Here is a 20,405-nt window from a genome sequence, read left to right as displayed (position 1 = left end):
TTCCTGCTGGTACGAGACCCTTTTGGGTTACAAGTCCGACTCTCTAACCATTAGGCCACGACTTCCCCACTCGAGTTGTGCATATTACAGAAGTTTGAGGTATAATGACAAAATAAAGTATAAATTACCATACATTTGTGTAATACACATTTAACTATAATCACAATAGTTGCATTGTAACTGTTGCCTCTTACACACTTTATACCTTTCAATAATACAAACTGTAGCTGGGAACGCAATAATAACACCATAGCCTCAACTCCTGTTCACTATGTTTATTTTATTCAAACTTCTTTAAATGCTGGAGTGATGCACAATGACTGGTGGGTAAATTTTTTTCACTTCCTATGCCATTCGCAGCGCCCTTCGAACTGAACATGTTTTTTTTCCCTTCGGATTGGAATCTCATAGAATATGGTGAAATACTCTGTGAAATCCACTTTGAAAGGCACTCATGGTCAAATGGAACGTACCAATGCTGTCTTAGAAATGCACTTTATCCCTCATCCCAACTATAGCTTAAAGAGTTGCATTTTAAAATATCAGAGAAATCTGTATGTGATAAGCTGCATCAGATTGATTTGGTTTGAAGTTGCGTTGTAACAGTGACAGATTTTTTCTTTCTTATTGTGACGTAAATCAGTGAAATGGATTATCAAAAAAGAAAACACCACAGTAGTGCAGTGTCTTGCTTCTATTCATCAGTTGTTAATTAGATGCAGGCATATCTGAATTTGAGCTGGCTGTCGATTGTAGAAAGGGATGGATTTAAGTGAACTAAATGATCGGTGGAGTCCGGCATATGTCACCAGAGAAAAATCTATCATTTAACCAGTAGATTGAGTGATGATATTTGATTAAAAAGTATGATGTAATGAAAAAATTATCTAAATGGTTCACAATAAAATCCATTTAGATTTTAAAGGTGAAGTGAGTTCCAGATATTGATTGTTTTCTGTACTGGACTAGATGCGAAGTGGGGCCTTGGAAATCAGTCACAATTTCAATCTAGGGGCCTGTGGTGAAGGTTTTGCTCATAAAATAAGTAGTTCTAACCCAAAATTACACCAATGTCAATAATTGACATGTTTTAAAAAGGTCTCAGAGCCTTAAAAAAGTCTCACTTTGGAGAAACCAACCTACGGGCGGTTTACTTCTAGTTATCTATGCACATTAAACTTGCATAGGAGAGAGTTGTCTAGCAGCAAAACAATACAATCTTTATAAAAAATTAAAATTGTATAAAAATTCGCAGCTAATAAAAGATTTACATGGAAACACAATACAACTATTTAAATCAAAGGATAATCGTTTAATGCAAACATTTTCATTTTTTGTCATGTAATATAAAAAAAGTGCATTATGTGGTGAAATCTAAATGAACCTACATTTTTGTTAACAGTTAGATCTGTTAGAAAAAGCTCCTTGAGATAATAGCTGCATGTTGCCATTTTTACAGTTTATGCTACATGGTGCATAACATGGTGCATGGTGTGTATCATTTTACATTTTAGTTATATAACTTGCTGTTTGCTATGCTGTCAAACCAGTGGAAACTGAGTAAATGTGTGTTTCAGAGTGAGAAAATGGCATCTGAAAGGCAGGATGCATCTTTCACTATCAAACCAGTGGCAGGTGTTTCCAACTTTGTACACACACATACACACGGGCTGTCCGGACCTCTGTCTTCACAGGCCACTGAGCTAAATGCTAAAGTAGTTCTATTGTGTTCCATTAGTCGTCTCTGCCAGGGGTGCAGAAGCTTTTGTGCCCAAAACAATACAGACACACACACACCACCAAAACAATGAGGCCGGGCGACTGCCATTCCTTCTGAGACACAAAAAGCGGAGACAGACTATAGAGTGTGTACGTAAGCTCAAATGTGCTTTCTCATGACTGCGTCGCAGTGTTTAATTATATAACCATCATAAATGTCTACTTGCACGTGTCATACTTTGGTGACTTCCTTTTCTCCATTTTTTCCCCCAACTCTCAGAGGTTTTCAGCCGTTGATAAGCGAAATCCCGCAGAATTGGAGTTGAGCTCTCCAAGACTAACATCCATTCTGACACGGAGTACATAAAGTCAAGTTCACACTTAAACACACACACATATACACACACACACAAACACCCTGCTGAGGGACTATGAGAGTATTTGCTGTTAGTAGCAGGGCTCTTGGGTAGAACTGCATTTGGACTTGTTTAATTCCAGGAGGGAGTGACACACTATTAACAATAACTGCTCACCAACAGAAAAACAACCTGATTAGAGATGAACAGAGGGAGTATGTAAAACAAACAGAGCACACTCGATAACAAAAGCTATAGCTCTAGCTCCATAATGCCTGTTGTAAGCACCATATGCTGTTTTATAATCTGCTATGTCTTCCATATGTTCAACCACACCCTGCTATACATAGTAACTCTTGCAGATTTCCACTCATATTTAAAGTATGTCTTTGTTAAGTGCTAGGATCGTGATTGTGTGTGTGTGTGTGCATGTGGGATGCATAATTTAGCGTAGCATTGGGCTCTGTCTGCACACTCAAACAGCGGCAGCATTGAATATTTCATCACACGGATGCTGCTTTTGCTCTAACGTTCTTTGAGCTGTGTATGTGAGGGTGAGTGGTGCACAGAGGCTGCCCAACTTTTGACACTGTACAGCCCCACTTGCAGGAGGATCAAAATAGTGTTATATTCATGCTCCCGAAAGGATGTTTTCCTTTCCTTTCTTTCTCTCTCACCCTCTCCACTGCATCTCTATATACATCTCTATTTTACTCGTACTGTCTTTGGCTTGGTCCAAAAACTTAAAGTCAATGTGACATTTAAACATCGCAATATGGAAGAGAAGATCTGCCGCTACTCGCGTTTCATGGCAACAAAGTATAGTTTGGTTTTCATGTGTACGCTAAACTATGCGTAGAGTGTACATGACATAAATTTCAGCATTGGCATTGTACACATGCAGCATATGCACATTGATATTTTTTTTGCACTATTTAGTTTGTCCACATGATGGCAACACATCCGAAAAGCAAATGGAAAAGACGGAACAGCAACAAACTATTGGAGACTGTGAAGGTCAACCCAAGTATTGTTTAAATGGGATGGTCAAGCCTATAGAGAATTGCTGTTGTCACCTCGCGACAGCTTCCATTGACAAGCAGTAGTTACGATTGTGGTGGACGTTTTTTAAATATTCATATTCATCTGTCTGAAAACAAAACAGATCATAACCTATGAATATAATTCATAACCTAAATATGTTCACCATGGTCCAATTATGTACATAATAAAAAATATTAACTATCTATAAAATTGCATATTAGTAAGATATGTCAACATTTGTACGAGCAGAAGAATGCGCACACATGTGTCGTGGTACTCCTGATTATGGAGGAGGACAGTGACAAGGAAGAGAAGAACTGTTGAATGAAGTCATTATTTTTGTTTTCTTTGGGCACAAAAAGTATTCTCGTAGCTTCGTAAAATTACGGTTGAACCAGTGATGTCACATGGACTATTTTAACGATGTTCTTCACTACATTTCTGGGTCTGGGAACATTTCAGTTACATTGCTGTCTATGGAGGGTCAGAAATCTCTCGGATTTCATCAAAAATATCTTAATTTGTGTTCTGAAGATGAACGAAGGTCTTACAGGTTTGGAACGACATGAGGGTATCGTTTGTATCGTTACATATCCAAGTTGAAACGCAATACTTACATTTAATTGTAATCCAGCATCTTCTCCAAAAAAAAAAAATCCTATCATCACCAGCGTGCAGTAAATCTTGGGTTAGTTTTGGCTGTGAAGGATCTATTTGTTGTATCTTTTGTGGCCTGAGAAACGAAGGCCGCATTTGAAGGAAATTGGACAGCAGACTTTGGCGTATTCGATCTTGGAATGCAGCCTTCGAAACATGCAGCCTCTCAGTTGTGGCACAGCTTACAACTGACTGTCACATTGATGAGTGCTTGCATTATAGATACTCGCAGCTCTAGTGTAAAAGAGTACAAAGACATTTGGTCTCATTCACTAATAACTGAGTGGATTATTTGTATTTATATGCACCTCTCACAAAACATTTCCACCTAATTCACAAACATGTGCGTGTGCACATTAATTTGTTCTTAACCGCGCTCTAATGTTAATGCATTTGTAGTATTCGAAATTAGCGTTTGTGTGCCCGAGGTTAGTCATTTGCATAAAACACACCCAAAAAATCTCCATGTAAGGGCTTTCTGCACAGCCTTTACTTTAGAGCATTTCTTCACTCTGAGCAAATATATAATGCTCTAAACATTGAAAGATGTGTACGCTGCGCATCAAAACTGAAGTACACTTTGGGCTTGAGGCAGCTGCCTTGCAGGCCTGTCTGTCAGTGACTTCACAGGCAGTGTTTCTGCACTCATAGAGGAGTTAGAGCCATGGACAGATTTACTTACAAAACAGTGTCCTCATCTGTCGCTAAATCATGATAAAACATAATTAGACTAACATGAATCAATCATCAGAAGGCATTACAGGTATAGAAGAGTGAACTATATAAAGAATGAACTTCCAGTATCTCACATGGCACACTATATAGGGAACAAAAAGTAATTTTGGACACAGTTCTGCTGTGACCAGATGGAGTAGGCAGAATGTTACGTGAACACTGGATATAGACATACATGGTTGCCTTCCTACCATTGTATACTGCCTGTGAAAACAGCATTTTTCAGATTTCGTACCCAACTTTTGTCTCTCTCTTTCTCTCTCTCTGTCATACAGTGTGAATTTAGGCCCAGCATTAAATATTAGTGAACTGGAGGAGAAACACGCAAATATTTTACCACTTCTCCCAAATCCACAATAGTGAATATTCATCTTGAATAATTAATGAAATGGCCTTAATTATCAGCTCCATCATGCTGAATCAGGCTGAGCATGTTGAGCACTTTTAGCCTGTGAAAACAGCATTTTTCAGATTTCGTACCCAACTTTTGTCTCTCTCTTTCTCTCTCTCTGTCATACAGTGTGAATTTAGGCCCAGCATTAAATATTAGTGAACTGGAGGAGAAACACGCAAATATTTTACCACTTCTCCCAAATCCACAATAGTGAATATTCATCTTGAATAATTAATGAAATGGCCTTAATTATCAGCTCCATCATGCTGAATCAGGCTGAGCATATTGAGCACTTTTAGTATTGCATAATTAGAGAGCTAGATCATGTTGTCAGAAAGAGTACAGGGTTGTAACCTGAAATCATCATTTAGAAGAATTAATAAGTCAATAAGTCAGTGTGGTACTTGGATAAGTACTGAATGATTACTAATTCTAAGCATTGTGTTCTACTTTAAGCATAAAAAAATCTGATAATCAAGAGTGAAGTGAATTTGTGAATTAACATCTGCTGAATGTTGTTTTAACATCAGGGATCATTGCAGATGAGAAAATTCTTTAAAAAAAAAAAGCAACTTCCAGATGACAACGCACACATTGGGCCTATTCATAAAACTAAATTAGAGCACATTTATGTGTAAATTGTTTGTGTATTCATGAATTATTTACACACAAATTCATGTTGCTCATGTTAAATAAGGCCAGTTGAATGTCTGGTACATGAGCTATCAGAGATCACTTTCTAAAGGCTTTTGTCGTAGCACACGATAAAATAGCAGTCGATACTACCTTAATCTTTGGCCATGTTAGCAAAGTTATCCTACAAACCATAGCTTTAATCCACATTAGCCTTGAACCTGAAGCTATGCTATTCCTTTAGAATTTATCCACAATACTACTGTATAAGCCCATGCATCTCTATACACCCACTGGAGACATTCAATTTTATCCATGTTAGCCATTGGCTGAAGTAGTGTTTAGCCTGTAGCTGACTCTAGATGAATGTGGAGTGACAGGACTGTGCCAGTGCCCCACTCTGCCCACTGAAGTACCCAGCAGACAGCAAATCAGGACAAAGCTCTTCAACAGTGAGTGCACAAATAAGGATGTTTTGCTATCTGATAAAAAAAAGTGACAAAACTATAGCTGCATCCAGTATTTTTCTTTGTTGACTGGAAATTTGTGCCAGTCAGTGAGAACCATTTTCAGTGTTTCATTGGATGAATGATTAACATTCATCAAATGCATTGTTTAATAACATTCTGTGGTTGAAATTACATTGTAATAATGACATTTCAAAAATTACATTGTGCTGGAAATTGTCTAATATCATAGCCAGCATTTTATGTATCTGAAATACACAATTAGAAAAATTGATTTTGCATAATTTGATGAAATGACAGATTAATGAGAAACATCACACAGCCAAATAAACTTTTCAGAAGTTATATTATTTATTCTTTGTTTTATTCATAAATGCCATAATATGCTGACACTTTTGTTTCCTTGGCAGCCTAGTACACTTTTGAAAAACTTGATAAGATTGTTGGATGTGATGAAATGATGCCACAAGAGTTGTAATGCGTGTTAATTAGGTTTCACACAATAAATATTGAAATAGTTTATGATTATTTCACTCTTTTTTCACTCTTTATTTCACTTGTGTAGATTATAATATTCTAGTCTTACCAACATAATTACTATTTTTTGATGATTTTGTTTTAAAGATTGAAAGTCTGGATCAGGGACAAGAGTCAAGCAATTTGAGTTTGAAACAAAAGGCATTTGAATAGCAAAAATAAAAACAATTAAGGCATGGTAATGTGACCTTCACAAAAAGAAAAAAAGTTAAAAAAGAAAAAAAGTTAAAAACTCCTAGTTTTAATAAAAATGAATTTCTGTAATAGCAAACTGGGTAAAGTTTAAAAAACACCTATACATTACATTTTTGATCAGTCCCTTGAAGCCTCATTTTCCTTCACTTTCAAAGTAAATCTCACTAAATTGCCATAAAATTGTCATGTTGCAGTATTTTAATTACAGTTTTTAAAGAAAGAATCAAAGTTCATTATATTCCTTTTGCATTGCAGAAAGTACATTTTACGTTTGTCTGTATACAGCATGTACATTATGTATTCATACAAGATTGTATATGTGCTCGTATTTTTATGCACAAACGTTGTCATAGTCTTTTATCAGCAATTCGGTTTGTTATTTTATGTGTTTGTGCATGCGTGTGTATGAGAAACTGCAAGAATCTGCAGGTACATGAATGTGTCTTTTGTGTGTGTGTAAGAAAGAGATAGAGCGAGAGAGAGCGGAGTGCTTTAGAAGTAGATTGTGGGACATAATAAAAGATAAATCAGAGAGACTCAGTCGTATTGGCAGTATGAAGAGTGAGCCAGAGACAGACACAGAATCTATTCTGAGCAAAGGCTAGAGGAACTCAACCCTGCGCACTCAGTGTGTGCGTGTGTGTGTGTGTGTGTGCCTTCGAGATTAATAGTGATTTCAGCATGCTGAATTCTGAATTATTGAAACATGGGGAAAATTAATAAAGATTTATGACTCTTTGAGGCTTAGAAAGAGTTTCATAAACATGCCCTCTATCAGAGCAAAAAGTCACCCGCACCATCATTATAAATCAAACACTCCCTTTAAAGTTTTTCTGCTCTTTAGTGTGGAAGAGAGAGCAAGAGGATAGGCGGGGCTAGGGGTGGGGTCAGCTGAAATCTGATTGGCCCATTCAGTGACTCTGTGATGACATGTTATTGGCCAAACCAGAGACCCTCTGGCTGTAACTACAGTATCTAGCTGAATGGTCCCAACCGTGCAGGCCAATTTGAACTATCCTGCATGAACTACAAATCCTGTGAACTCGTGGGGGATGTGAACCGCACAACCCCTTTGAATTCCTGCTCTGAATTCTCAGTCACACGCTCAAAATAGCAAGGTGTTTAGTTGTAAGAAGTCTTTTAAACCTTAGTTGCTCCTTTAAACTAAAGGGCAGTTGCTGAAGAGCATTCGGAAACACGGATTCCAGTCCAAACATACAGAATGTACACTACTAAGGATTTGTAGTTCATGCAGGATAGTTCAAATTGGCCTGCATGATTGGGACCGTTCAGCTGGATACTGTAGTTTCAGCCACTGAATGGGCCAATCAGATTTCAGCTGGCCCCTCCCCTATCCCTGCCTCTCTCTCTCTCACACACACACACACTAAAGAGCAGAAAAACTTGAAATGGAATTTTTGATTTATAATGATAGTGCGCGTGATTTTGTGCAATTGTGCAGTAAGAATTAATTTTGCTACTTACTAAAGATTACATTTTAAAAGTCTCATTAAATTATTAGTGTTTTATTACCTTTGAGTAAACAAAGGTAATAAAGGAAAATTCTGTTATCATTTACTCGCCTCATCATGTTGTTGCAAATGCATAAGAAACATGAAACAAAGACATGTAAGAACCAGTTAGGTTAGTTTATGAGTGTCAAGCAAGTACAGTTGAGCTTCTTTTCACTATATATATGTTCTATTGTTTGTATGTGCATGGATCCATGTTTATGTGTGAACAGAAGCCCAAATTAAATCTGTCTCATAACATATGGAATAAAACCACTCAATTCATATGGATTGCGTTTGCAATGTCTTTATGAACTTTATTTAATCTTTTGTATTCTGAAGATGAAAAAAAAAAGTCTTATGGGTTTGCAATTCCTGGTGAAATCAGTATGTATTTTACCAAATGTCCATCAACAACACGCTGCATGGAAACTTTAGATATTTGTTCCCTTATTGTGAAGAGGGAAACATAAAAAAAGAGGTCAGTTGTTTTTTTCTTTCTCTGCATGCCACCAAAAATGCATGAGGAGAAATGTGAGGTATAAAAATAGGAGAGATGGGGAGAGATAGAGTGATCGAGATAGGAAGAGACACAGGGAGGAATGGGGAGAGCGAGATGGTGGGGGGATACATGGTCGTGTCTTTCTAATTGTGTGTCATTACTGTGAGACTCCCTGATTTGAGGGTTCAGGCAGACTCTCATTTAGAAAGAGAGAGAGAGAGGTTGCTGCTCTCATTACTGGACACACAGAGCTGCAGGGGTTGATGGCAGCTCGTAAGGTCATGCCATGCCAGACAGAAATTGCCAGATTGAGACTGAGGCATGCAAGCATTTCTGTGCCATAAATTATAACCAAACTCTACCAAGTATGTACGGCACCCCGCAGCACAATCGAGTCAAAAACTGCCATATGGCATTATAGATTATCTGAGAGAGAACGAGAGTGACAGCAAGCGTGTGTGTTGGGGGAAGGATCGCATATCAGCACGTACGGTAACTCAGTCTACCGCACTCTTAGAGTAAGTTCATGACTGCAGGAAATGAACTTGGAAATTGCCTGACTTTACTTGTCAGTCTCTATCAAATATGGATCCATCTACAGCGGCCCCCAAAAGTATTCAGACGTTTCAGCTACACTTGAAATTCAGCATCGCTTTAAATAACAACACGTCACACCAAGTGGCATATAATTTAAAGAAACACAACCCGGTTCATGAGAAAAGGATGTCCATGAACTTTTGATATAAAAGAGTTTTTCAAGCTATGAAAACATGCTGTAACATTTACACCTCAGAACTTTCTAGCTCTGTAGAAAAATGCTTTTATTAAAAAAGTAAGATGGAAAAATGCCTGACAACACATGGAAGTGTAGATTAGTGCTTGGCCTGCACACATTTACATGCTAACGCCACCTATTCAGTGTTCAGTTACTTTATCTGCCCAGTCATGGTGAGATAATGAAATAGGATAGATAATGTTGTTCCTAACACTAACTGCTAAGTATGAGAGCAAAATCAGGGAAAGTTGGTCAAACCTTGTGTTCTTCCTGACTGGATATAATATTAGAGATGATTCATTATGGTCTAATTATTCCAAAACATACTAGTCAACTAGTTTATGTAGATTTTTTTGTTTGTTTTTGCTTTGAGACTTTTAGAAGCAGTGCTTTAATTAGCATGCAATCAGCAGTGTGCTGAAGTTTATTACAATATAAGCCAATAATTAACTGATAAATGGCCAGTATTTTATGGAAGCCCGTTTCCGCCACTGAAAAAAAAAAAGGTTATTGCGACTTTTTATCTCACAATTCTGACTTTTTTTTCACAGAACTGTGAGATATAAACTTGCAATTGTGAGTTATAAAGTCAGAATTGCGAGATATAAACTCACAATACTGACTTTTTTTCTCAGAATTGCGTGATATAAACTCACAATTGCGAGATATAAAGTCACAATTGCGAGATAAAAACTCACAATTCTGACTTTTTCTCGCAATTGCGAGTTTATATCTCGCAATTCTGACTTTTTTTCTCTCAATTATGACTTTATTTCTCAGAATTGCGACTTTATGTCTCGCAATTGCGAGTTTATATCACGCAATTCTGACTTTATTTCTCAGAATTGTGAGTTTATATCTCACAATTATGACTTTTTAACTCGCAATTGCGAGTTTATATCACGCAATTCTGACTTTATTTCTCAGAATTGTGAGTTTATATCTCACAATTATGACTTTTTAACTCGCAATTGCGAGTTTATATCACGCAATTATGAGAAAAAAGTCAGAATTGTGAGATAAAAAGTCGCAATTACCTTTTTTATTTTTTATTCAGTGGCGGAAACGGGCTTCCATAGTATTTTCTATGCTATTTTGTATAAATAAATTATGAAAAATGGATATTCGTTTTGGATTTGCCATGATGTTGACTTATTGTAACAGTAACAATAATTTAAATATAAAAATTGTGGAAATGAACATGCACAATTAAATATACTGTACCATTCAAAAGTTTTCTGAAGAAATCTGTTATGCTCACAAAAGCTGCATTTATTTGATCATAAATACAGAAAAAAATTAATATTGTAAATTGTCGCAAATTCTCAGCATCATTACTCTAGTCTTCAGTGTTACATGAACCTTCAGAAAGCATTCTAATATGCTGATGTTATTGCTCAAGAAACATTTCTACATATTATTAATATTGAAAACAGAAATCGTATGTTTTTTAAGATTATTTGATGAATAGAATGTTCAAAAGAATAGAATTTATTTGATTGAATATTTTGTCTTTGTCACCTTATTGACACCAAACTTTGAAGGTTAGTGTAACTTAATATTGGTGAAACTGAAATTAGCCTAATTATACAGAATGTCCTTTAGATCAATTATAGTCAGCTAGTCATATAGGCAGCCCACCTACTGCGTTTTTAATTTTGTATTTTTGCACATCCCTAGCGTGTATCACCTGCCACTCCGTATATTCTTCCGAAAGATGAAAATCCAAAATTCAGAAATGGTGGCTAAAGTTTGTCATCTCTAAAAAAAATAACAACATTGGATTATGTTTCATAATTTATATCTGGTACTCTTGGCATGAATGTTCTGCACATTGATTGGTAAATTGACTTGCAGCCAACTACAGATTGCACACTCATCATGAGTTCTTTAAGGAACTGAAAAGCTAATGAGTGAATAGCAGAACCCCTGACGGTCATCCTCAGATGCCCACTGCGGTTTATCAGTATTATAAATACTAGAGTGGCCACACATTGGTTATGCTGAAATAGCTAATTGGGTCATTAAGTGATTAGGATTAGCATATGGTCAAATGGATAATGCTAAACAATGAAATAATTGAGAAACTGATGAACATGCACTGTAAAATCAAAATTGATTACATAAAAAAGAAACAGTTCACCCAGAAATGAAATTTATGTCATCATTTATATATGCTGGTTTCTTTTGTGGAACTCGAAAGAGAAATTTTCAGCAGTTTTTTTTCCCCCAAAACAACACTGAACCTCACTGACTTCCATTAAAGCTCAAAACCATGTAGAAAAAAGGGGGAAAAAAAGCATAATTGCTTCAGAAAATGCTTTTTTTAATCAATGTTTAGGGTTTTGAGGGTACGCTACGCAACATTTAATTTCCGAACTGCCAGAGATACGAGATAAACCAACGTAATAAAATGTTGGCACAGTCACCATTTTCTGTTTCAGAGAAATTTGAATGCGCTTTTTAGTGCCACCCACTGGACTTGACTTTGAAACTGCCACAAAATTTCCAAGAAGCAATGGAATTGCATGTAAAAAACTGAGACATTTTTTAAAATACCTTCTTTTGTTTTCCACAGAAGTCATAAAAGTTTGGAACGAAATGAGGTTGAATAACTGATGAAATATTTGTCATTTTTGTATGAACTGTTACTTTAGAAGAAGCATGCAAACCAATTGCCTTAAAATATATAAGCAATCATCATTATTTGAAGTAAAGTGGATAAAGTAATTGTGTGTTTGTACATACTCGCATATGTGTATATGGGTGTTTCTGCAAATACGGGCAATTTTAAGTCCCAGTAGTGAAATTTTAGGTTAATGTTAAAATTTGTCATATGATGCTTTTTAAATATATTCACAGTGTCATTACACACCTTGACAGAAAATATAATTAATGATTAATGTGATTTAATATAAAAATATGAAGCATTTATAGGTCCAAACACCATTTTTGTTCATGTCCCTCAATTCTGGTCAGTCACAATGTTGAGATACGTAAAATAAGCTAATTGATTTACAATTTGACATTATTTCAAAAGGAATTGTTCAATATACATATTAATTTACAGCATCTTAAATTGTTTTGTATTATTTACTGATCATTAAAACAATAAAAAAGGCTTTTATTATGACATTTTATCAAAGACAAACAAGTCTAGTTTCTATGGAAACAGAAATTAGCACGTGAGCACATTGCTGACAGATTGGGCCACCTCACTACTTCACTCATAAGATCCCAAAAATATAAGGTAAATATCATCTTTTCTGTGTCAGTATTTATTGTGTGTCCTAACCATATAGCTTAGTAATTCTGTACTTTGAACTACATTTAAAAAATAAATGTATACTGTTTAATTCATGTATATTAAGATGAGTTAAAACTAATGTAGTAGACCTTGCTAGCTGCAAAATAGCTGCAATATTAGCAAAAATGTCATTTCCGCAACATGTCTTTACCGCAGCAAATTTAGGTGTCTGCGGTAAAGACCTTGTGTTGCGGTAGAGACAAGTTCAAGGTTTACTGTATATTAAATTACAAATATTCAGTCTTATTAAAAATTATATTTAAACATGACATTTTGTAACCCTAGATGAGACCAAATTCATCAACAATAAGAACAGACCTAGAGAGGTATGCAGAGTATCTGCAGAAGGAAAAACAATGTTACAAAAAGAGAAAGTAAAATGGACAGATAAAGAGTGTCTCCCAGCTGACAAAAAGAGAGAAAAATCTGAAAAGGCGGCAGTGGAGGTTAAATAAAAGAAACCAGAGGGCAAAACACAAAGTACTGCATGCCTCAAATCAGTTTGTTGCAACAGACACACCACCACTACTATCCCCATCTGATGATTACTTACATGCTGCTCCACTAGAACCTTCACCTAATGTGACAGCAGCTCTTGAAGGGTTAGTTGAAGTTCACCCAAAAATGAAAATTCTGTCATTAATTACTCACCCTCATGTCGTTCCAAACCTGTAAGACCTTCGTTCATCTTCGGAACACAATTTAAGATATTTTTGATGAAATCTGAGAGCTCTCTGACCCTCCATAGACAGCAAGGATATTACCATGATCAAGGCACAGAAACGTAGCAAGGACATCGGTAAAATAGTCCATGTGACATCAGGGGTTCAACCGTAATTTTACGATCCCAGAACGTAATCAACGTAATCAGCGTTGTTTACGTTCAGTAGACAGCGCGCGCAGGGTGAACATAAACAGCGCTGATTATGTTCTGGGGTACTCTCCAAAATGGCGGAAGACGGTAAATTGGGGAGAAGAATTGTTGAATAAATTATGTTATTATTGTTTTCTTTGCGCACAAAAAGTATTCTCGTAGCTCCGTGAAATTCCGGTTGAACCCCTGAAGTCACATGGACTATTTTACCGATGTCCTTACTACATTTCTGTGCCTTGATCGTGGTAGTACCCTTGCTGTTTATGGGAGGGTCAGAAAGCACTCAGATTCCATCAAAAATATCTTAATTTGTGTTCTGAAGATGATGTCTTACGGGTTTGGAATGACATGAGGGTGAGTAATTAACGACATAATTTTCATTTTTGGGTGAACTAACCCTTTAAGAGTTTGCATAAAAAAGTTCAAAAAAAAGTCAATCAAAGATGTACTACGAACACAGAGATGCAAAGTACGAGCTGAAGAAGGCAGTGGCCTCAGTTGAAAAATACAGGAAGCGTTGTTTCAGGCTTTCAAAGAAACTGTGCCCAACAGATTCACCTGGAACCAAAGCTCGTAATGACAGTTCGAGTTCTTTACTGCAAAACTGCACAAAATTTGAAAAAGCTATTGAAATATATTACATTTTTATATAAATTAAAAAAGAAAAATGTATATAATGAACCTTACTGTAACGTTGCAGTAAGGACATTTTGTAAAAAGAAGAGTTGAAAAACATAAAAAATAAACATGTTCCAGATTAAAATCTTAATGCAATTTTGTTGACCTTTTTATATGTATTAGAGACTCTGATGGTTAAAATTTTAATTCACAGGGGTTGATTTTTTTTACATTTTGGAGAGTCAAAAGTGCCCGTAGTTGCAGAAACACCCATATATTGTACACATGATTGACTGGCAGACTGACTGTTTACCATAAACACAAGTTTCCTTACTGCATAGTTGATAGTCATAGATCTAAGACACACACTCATTTGACCACGACTTTATTGCTAGAATGATTACATGGTCATTTGATCATGCATACGCACACACATGCTCTTTACTGGTACTGTGGCCATATTTCCATATGTCCCTGTTTATAATGTGGGACATCTGCTCGAAACCCTCCTGTTCACTTTAGTTAAGCAGCCATCAATCACCCAGACAAAGAAAGAGAGAGTGTTTAAGCCACGTGTGTTTTTGTGCATAAGAAGGAAGACAGAATGTGCGGCTGTGTGTTTCTAATGACTGAGTGGCATTGTTGAGTGTTTATGTAAGTTTAATGAGACAGTGGCTGTATAGTGCTTTATTTTTAATAAGGTAAAGATGTTCAGTGGAGGCAGGCCATATATAACTATCTGTGTGTGTGTGTGTGTGTGTGTGTGTGTGGGAGAGGGAAAGAGGACAGATGCATTAAGCTGTTGTAGGAGGCATTAGCAGAGCACCACATGTGTCTTCTCAAGAGTACTGTCACAGGATTTTCATTCTATGCTGTCATTCCTCTGTTTTTACTGTTACACATTACACAGATATGGGCATATTCGAATATGTGGATGTTTAGACCACTTTTGACACTCAGTTTTTTATTTAATATGTCCAACAGTGTGTATTTTGGTAATACTTTAGTATAGGGATAACTTGTTGCTTATTTGCATGCCTATTATTAACATATTGGCTGTTTATTAGTACTTAAAAAGCACATATTCTGCATGACCATATTCTACATCCCTAATCTTACCCAATACCTAAACTTAACAACCACCTTACTAACTATTAATAAGCAGCAAATTAGGAGTTTGAGTCAAAAGTCATAGTTAAATGGTTTGTTAATAGCGAGAATTGGACCTTAAAATAAAGTGTGACCTATATTTTTCACTGCAATGTAATTTTCAACACATCTAGCATTTGTGAATACACACAATAATATTTTTAGACTTTTTGAATATTTGGCTAAATTACTTGCTTGATTGGAAATGATGCACAATAAAAAATATTCTGTAAGTGATATTTACTTACACAATAATTGTTGAAATGGTTCTTTTTTCATTTCACCCCGTTTAGGTCATTATAGTTATATGATTTATATTTAGTAATGGATTTCATAGTTTAAAATTGCAAGTCAAGAACAAGAATAAAACAAAATGGTACAGATGTGAAGCATTTAAATAAAAGCTGAAACAAATTATGAAATTTCAAGACACTTTTAATGTGACTTTCATATAAACAAAAAGTTTAAAAGTTAAACTCTGTAGGAGCATAAAAGTGCCTGAAGTTAAAGCTGCTTTTATTTGATTAGTTGGCCCCCAACCTTGAAGTGCAGACTGTCAGATGAAGACGAGCCAAATGAGAGCAAAGCGTGCAGCTCTCAAATCTTCAGTGAAAATTCCACAAAGTTTTTGCGTCTTGTTAAAACTTTTGGAAACTATTAATTGAGACATCTCTTCTCGCAGCAATAAATGATTCATGAGCAATCACAGAATTTCACAACCACTGCACATCTGTTATGATCAAAACATTCACACATACGCAGAAAGGCGCTCACGCACATATGGGGGAGAGAAATTTGAAACACACAAACAAAAACAACTCCAAAGCCTTTTAATAGATAGCTGCATTTTGCCAAACACCATAGTGAAATATGTTTTTTTTTTTTTTTTTTTTTTTTTTTGTCGGATGATTAACTGGTTGCATGGTCAAACACACACAACAATCAATAATCTCTATTAAATATTATGGATTTGTTTTTCAGTGTAATCGACTTCATTACACAGACATGATTCAGAGACCGGCTAGATTGTCAAGAGATATGACAGATCATCTGGGTTCAGCTCTATCAGTTTCTCTGGTTTTTTGAGCTGATTTGTTATTAATGAAAAATACTATGCTTAACTAACCTTAAAAATATTCCATCATTCTGTAGTTAAAAACAACATGACACCATTCACATCTCATTTAACGTTTGTCGCACAGAATATATTACATAAACCTGTCACTGGCCTACAGTCCACAGTCCTCATTTGGAGGTACAAACTGAGGTACAAAATCTGTAGAATTTTGTAATTGTTGGTCTATCCACACATGCAACTAGAAGTCTTTCGGACCATGAGTGTCGCATATGAAGTTAAAAGTAGGTCATCCTTGATGTTGTTCGAGATCTTTGCGTTCTGTTTTCTTCTTTTGCATTCTGTCTAGCTGCCTTTGAGCACAAGAACACATCCTGTGCTGAATGTACTCGGTTGGTTTGGAAAGAAGAAAGTACTTACTGTCTGATAAAACATTATGAAAATAAATTGCTTTTTTTGAATAATGTGCAAGGATGCATCTTGCAACATTTAATAAGAGCATAAACAGGGCCGATTTTGAGCTCCTGTTATTTTTGAATTGTAACACTGTGTACAACAAAAGTGACCTTTAGCTGTAACATTAACATTCTCTTTGCTTGCTCTGTGTGTGTCCTTCTTACTTTAGGTGTGCGCGTCAGAGAGAAGCTCCATGGCTAATGTGAGACACATCTTCAGCGAGTCTGTGCAGAGGTCATCAGGGTCATCGGCGGTCATGTGGTCCACACGCCTACTTTTCTTCTTCGCCCTCTTCACACCTGTCACGCTCGGTAATACGCGCACACACACACACACACACACACACACACAGACAAAAGCCAATTATTTCCTTGTTGTGTTGTTTTCGCCGAGATGGATAATTGAGATGTCTTACTGCTTTTATTTGATTAGTTGGCCCCCAACCTTGAAGTGCAGACTGTCAGATGAAGACGAGCCAAATGAGAGCAAAGCGTGCAGCTCTCAAATCTTCAGTGAAAATTCCACAAAGTTTTTGCGTCTTGTTAAAACTTTTGGAAACTATTAATTGAGACATCTCTTCTCGCAGCAATAAATGATTCATGAGCAATCACAGAATTTCACAACCACTGCACATCTGTTATGATCAAAACATTCACACATACGCAGAAAGGCGCTCACGCACATATGGGGGAGAGAAATTTGAAACACACAAACAAAAACAACTCCAAAGCCTTTTAATAGATAGCTGCATTTTGCCAAACACCATAGTGAAATATGAAATATAGCTGGATTATTTTCCAGTGAACGAGCCATTTTATGGGCCAATCCATAACTATAAAAATGGTGTGCGAACCTGTTAAAAGTGCGTCAGATAGAGTGCAGATGTAAGAGGATCTGACAGATCAATAATCATAGATGCAGACGTCTAGACTCTCTATGTGTGTGCGCCACATGCGAGCGCGACCCCGTGTGTGCGATTCGGTCCCTCAAGGGGACCTTAAGCGTAACGGTTTGAGCTCAGAGGACACTGGGGAATTGGCCATTGGGGGGACGTTTTAAAAACATCAAGGCAACGTTCAACACAAGCGCTCCCTCATCGACGTTCTCTGTATCTCTGTAATGCACACATTCATTCAGCCTCTCTCCTTTTTTCTCACTGTCATCGATTGCTTCTTTTCTCTGGCACTCACCTTCCACCAGTCTCAAGGGCGCTAAAACACAGTTCCACCTCGACAGGAGCCTTCCTGCCTGCACTCGATTCTACTTAAACCAATAACCTACATTATACCCATAAGCCATTTCAGTTCTATACATCAGCCCTGCCCACACACTCACGCACAGTCATTTCTGCTGGCCTTTGCTTTCTTTTAGAATCAGAATGGCTCTTATGTGTGTGTGTGTGTGTGTGTGTGTGTGTGCGTTGTTAAATCTCAATGGAAACGATTGCGATGGCGACGGTTAAATCCTGGATCCTGATTGGATGATGATGTGGCGTCTGTCAGTGTGTGTGCTAATCAGAGGAAGCAGCAGAATATGAAATTAACTCGTGCACACAGTCAAGTGTCATTCACATCCCTGAGATTAATTTCATAAGAGCGAGTGTGTGTAAGGGTGTCTGAATCTGTCTCTGTCTGTGTACGCATTAGAATGCAGTTTATTGTGTCTGTGTTTGTCTATGGCTATACGTCATGCGGGGAAAGGAGTGTGTTGCTACGGTAACAGGAAAGGGGTGGCGGTAAAGAATGTAATTTTTGATTTAAGTGACTGTGCGTGTGTGTGTAATTTAAAGAAAGGTTATTACTGAGGACATGATAACTAGATAGATGTGACTTTTGGGTGCAGATATGAGATCTTTCTATTGTATAATGAAGAATAGTTTTGCTCCCAATAACTATTCTTTTTGCTACATGCCGTCTCTCTCTAACACACTCAAAAACTGGATTATTTTATGTTTGAGAGAGAGAGTGCGTGAATGAAAGATGAAGAACGCTCTGTTTGTGTTTAAATTGGTTTCATAGTTTGTTCAACGTAATAATTTCTCTCTCTTTTTTTCGCAGTTTTAAGTCGTGCTCCAGTGCCGATGGCTGTGGTGCGTCGAGAGCTGTCATGTGAGGGTTATCCTATCGAGCTGCGCTGCCCGGGCACCGATGTCATTATGATCGAGAGTGCCAATTATGGGCGCACAGATGACAAGATCTGTGACTCGGACCCCGCTCAAATGGAGAACACTCGCTGCTATCTGCCTGATGCCTACAAGATTATGGGCCTCAGGTAGAGAGATACATTCACATGCATTGTGCTTTATTGTTGTCTCACAGGTTGTATGAATGTGTGTGTCTTTGTGTGTGTGTGTGTGTCAGTGCATGGCTACGTACACACTGCAGCTAAATGAGTCATTCCATCAAGGAGGACCATTTGTGTCCGCAACATCTGGTGAAATTATAAACCTACTGTAATAAAAAATATTTTAATGTGATGAATGTTTAAATATTTTAAAAAATGATGTACATTTTTATTTGCGTGTAGACAGTCATGGAAAATAAATTCTCAGTTAATTGTATTAAAATTTTATTTTTCTAAAAAAATGAATTACAGATTAACACATATAAAAACTTTGCTGCGATAAACTGTGTATTGGTTTGCCCATTCATACTGGATCAGTCACATTTATATCAACACATTAATTTAAATTATAACAGGCTTTAATTTCATTGAATTTAAATGTGTCCATGAATTTTGATGCCTTTTGCCACACTTCTTGTTTAAAAATAATAGGGAGGTAAATAATATTGTTTTATATTATTTAATATTAAATGGCACAATGAAGAGGAAATTATAACATTTAAGTTTTAAAAGGAGACAGTGCCTGCTCTCAACATTCTTACATAATTCGTTTATTCAAGCTCGATAAGATTTCTCAAGCAGAAGGAATTTATGTAATTTGTTCTATTTATAGAAAATAATCATGTTGTTGGCTACTGAATACTAATGATAGGAGGCCATAGGCCGTGTTACTGTTAAGTAAAAGTAAAACTATTAAAATGTTTTAATATTAGAAATGAGAAAAAAAAACAACTTAAACTTAAAAAACCTAAATGAAAAATTAGAAATGTTGTATTTGCAATTAACTGAAATAAAAAAGAAATGTTAAAAATGAAAATGCTAAATTATGAAAAACTAAAACTTAAAAATAAATGAAATAGAAATATAAAAAACTAATAAAAATGACAAAAGCACATAACAAAATTACTAAATCCTTAACTAAAATTAAAATGAAAGCTGAAAATATGAAAATGAAAGTTAATTCAAAATATTAAAAAATACTAATATTAGAAAATAGTATATGAATAATACCAAAATAATACTGCACATAAAAAATTCTTAAAATTAAAAAAAAAACA

General features: G+C 36.2%; 1 protein-coding gene across 1 annotated transcript in view; it reads left to right on the top strand.

Moving 5' to 3' along the window:
* Positions 1-20,405, top strand: part of adgrl3.1 (adhesion G protein-coupled receptor L3.1) — a 119,354-nt gene that overhangs the window by 17,415 nt on the left and 81,534 nt on the right. The window contains 2 exon segments of the mRNA XM_016464929.1: positions 17,174-17,315; positions 19,062-19,275. Of these exon segments, the coding sequence (XP_016320415.1) occupies positions 17,198-17,315; positions 19,062-19,275 (332 nt within the window). The 5' untranslated portion in view covers positions 17,174-17,197.

Source organism: Sinocyclocheilus anshuiensis, unplaced genomic scaffold, assembly GCF_001515605.1.
Source record: "Sinocyclocheilus anshuiensis isolate Anshui unplaced genomic scaffold, SAMN03320099.WGS_v1.1 scaffold128, whole genome shotgun sequence".
NCBI lineage: Eukaryota > Metazoa > Chordata > Actinopteri > Cypriniformes > Cyprinidae > Sinocyclocheilus > Sinocyclocheilus anshuiensis.
The sequence above is the reverse complement of the archived record's forward strand: the minus strand, read 5'-3'. Positions and strand labels throughout refer to the sequence as shown.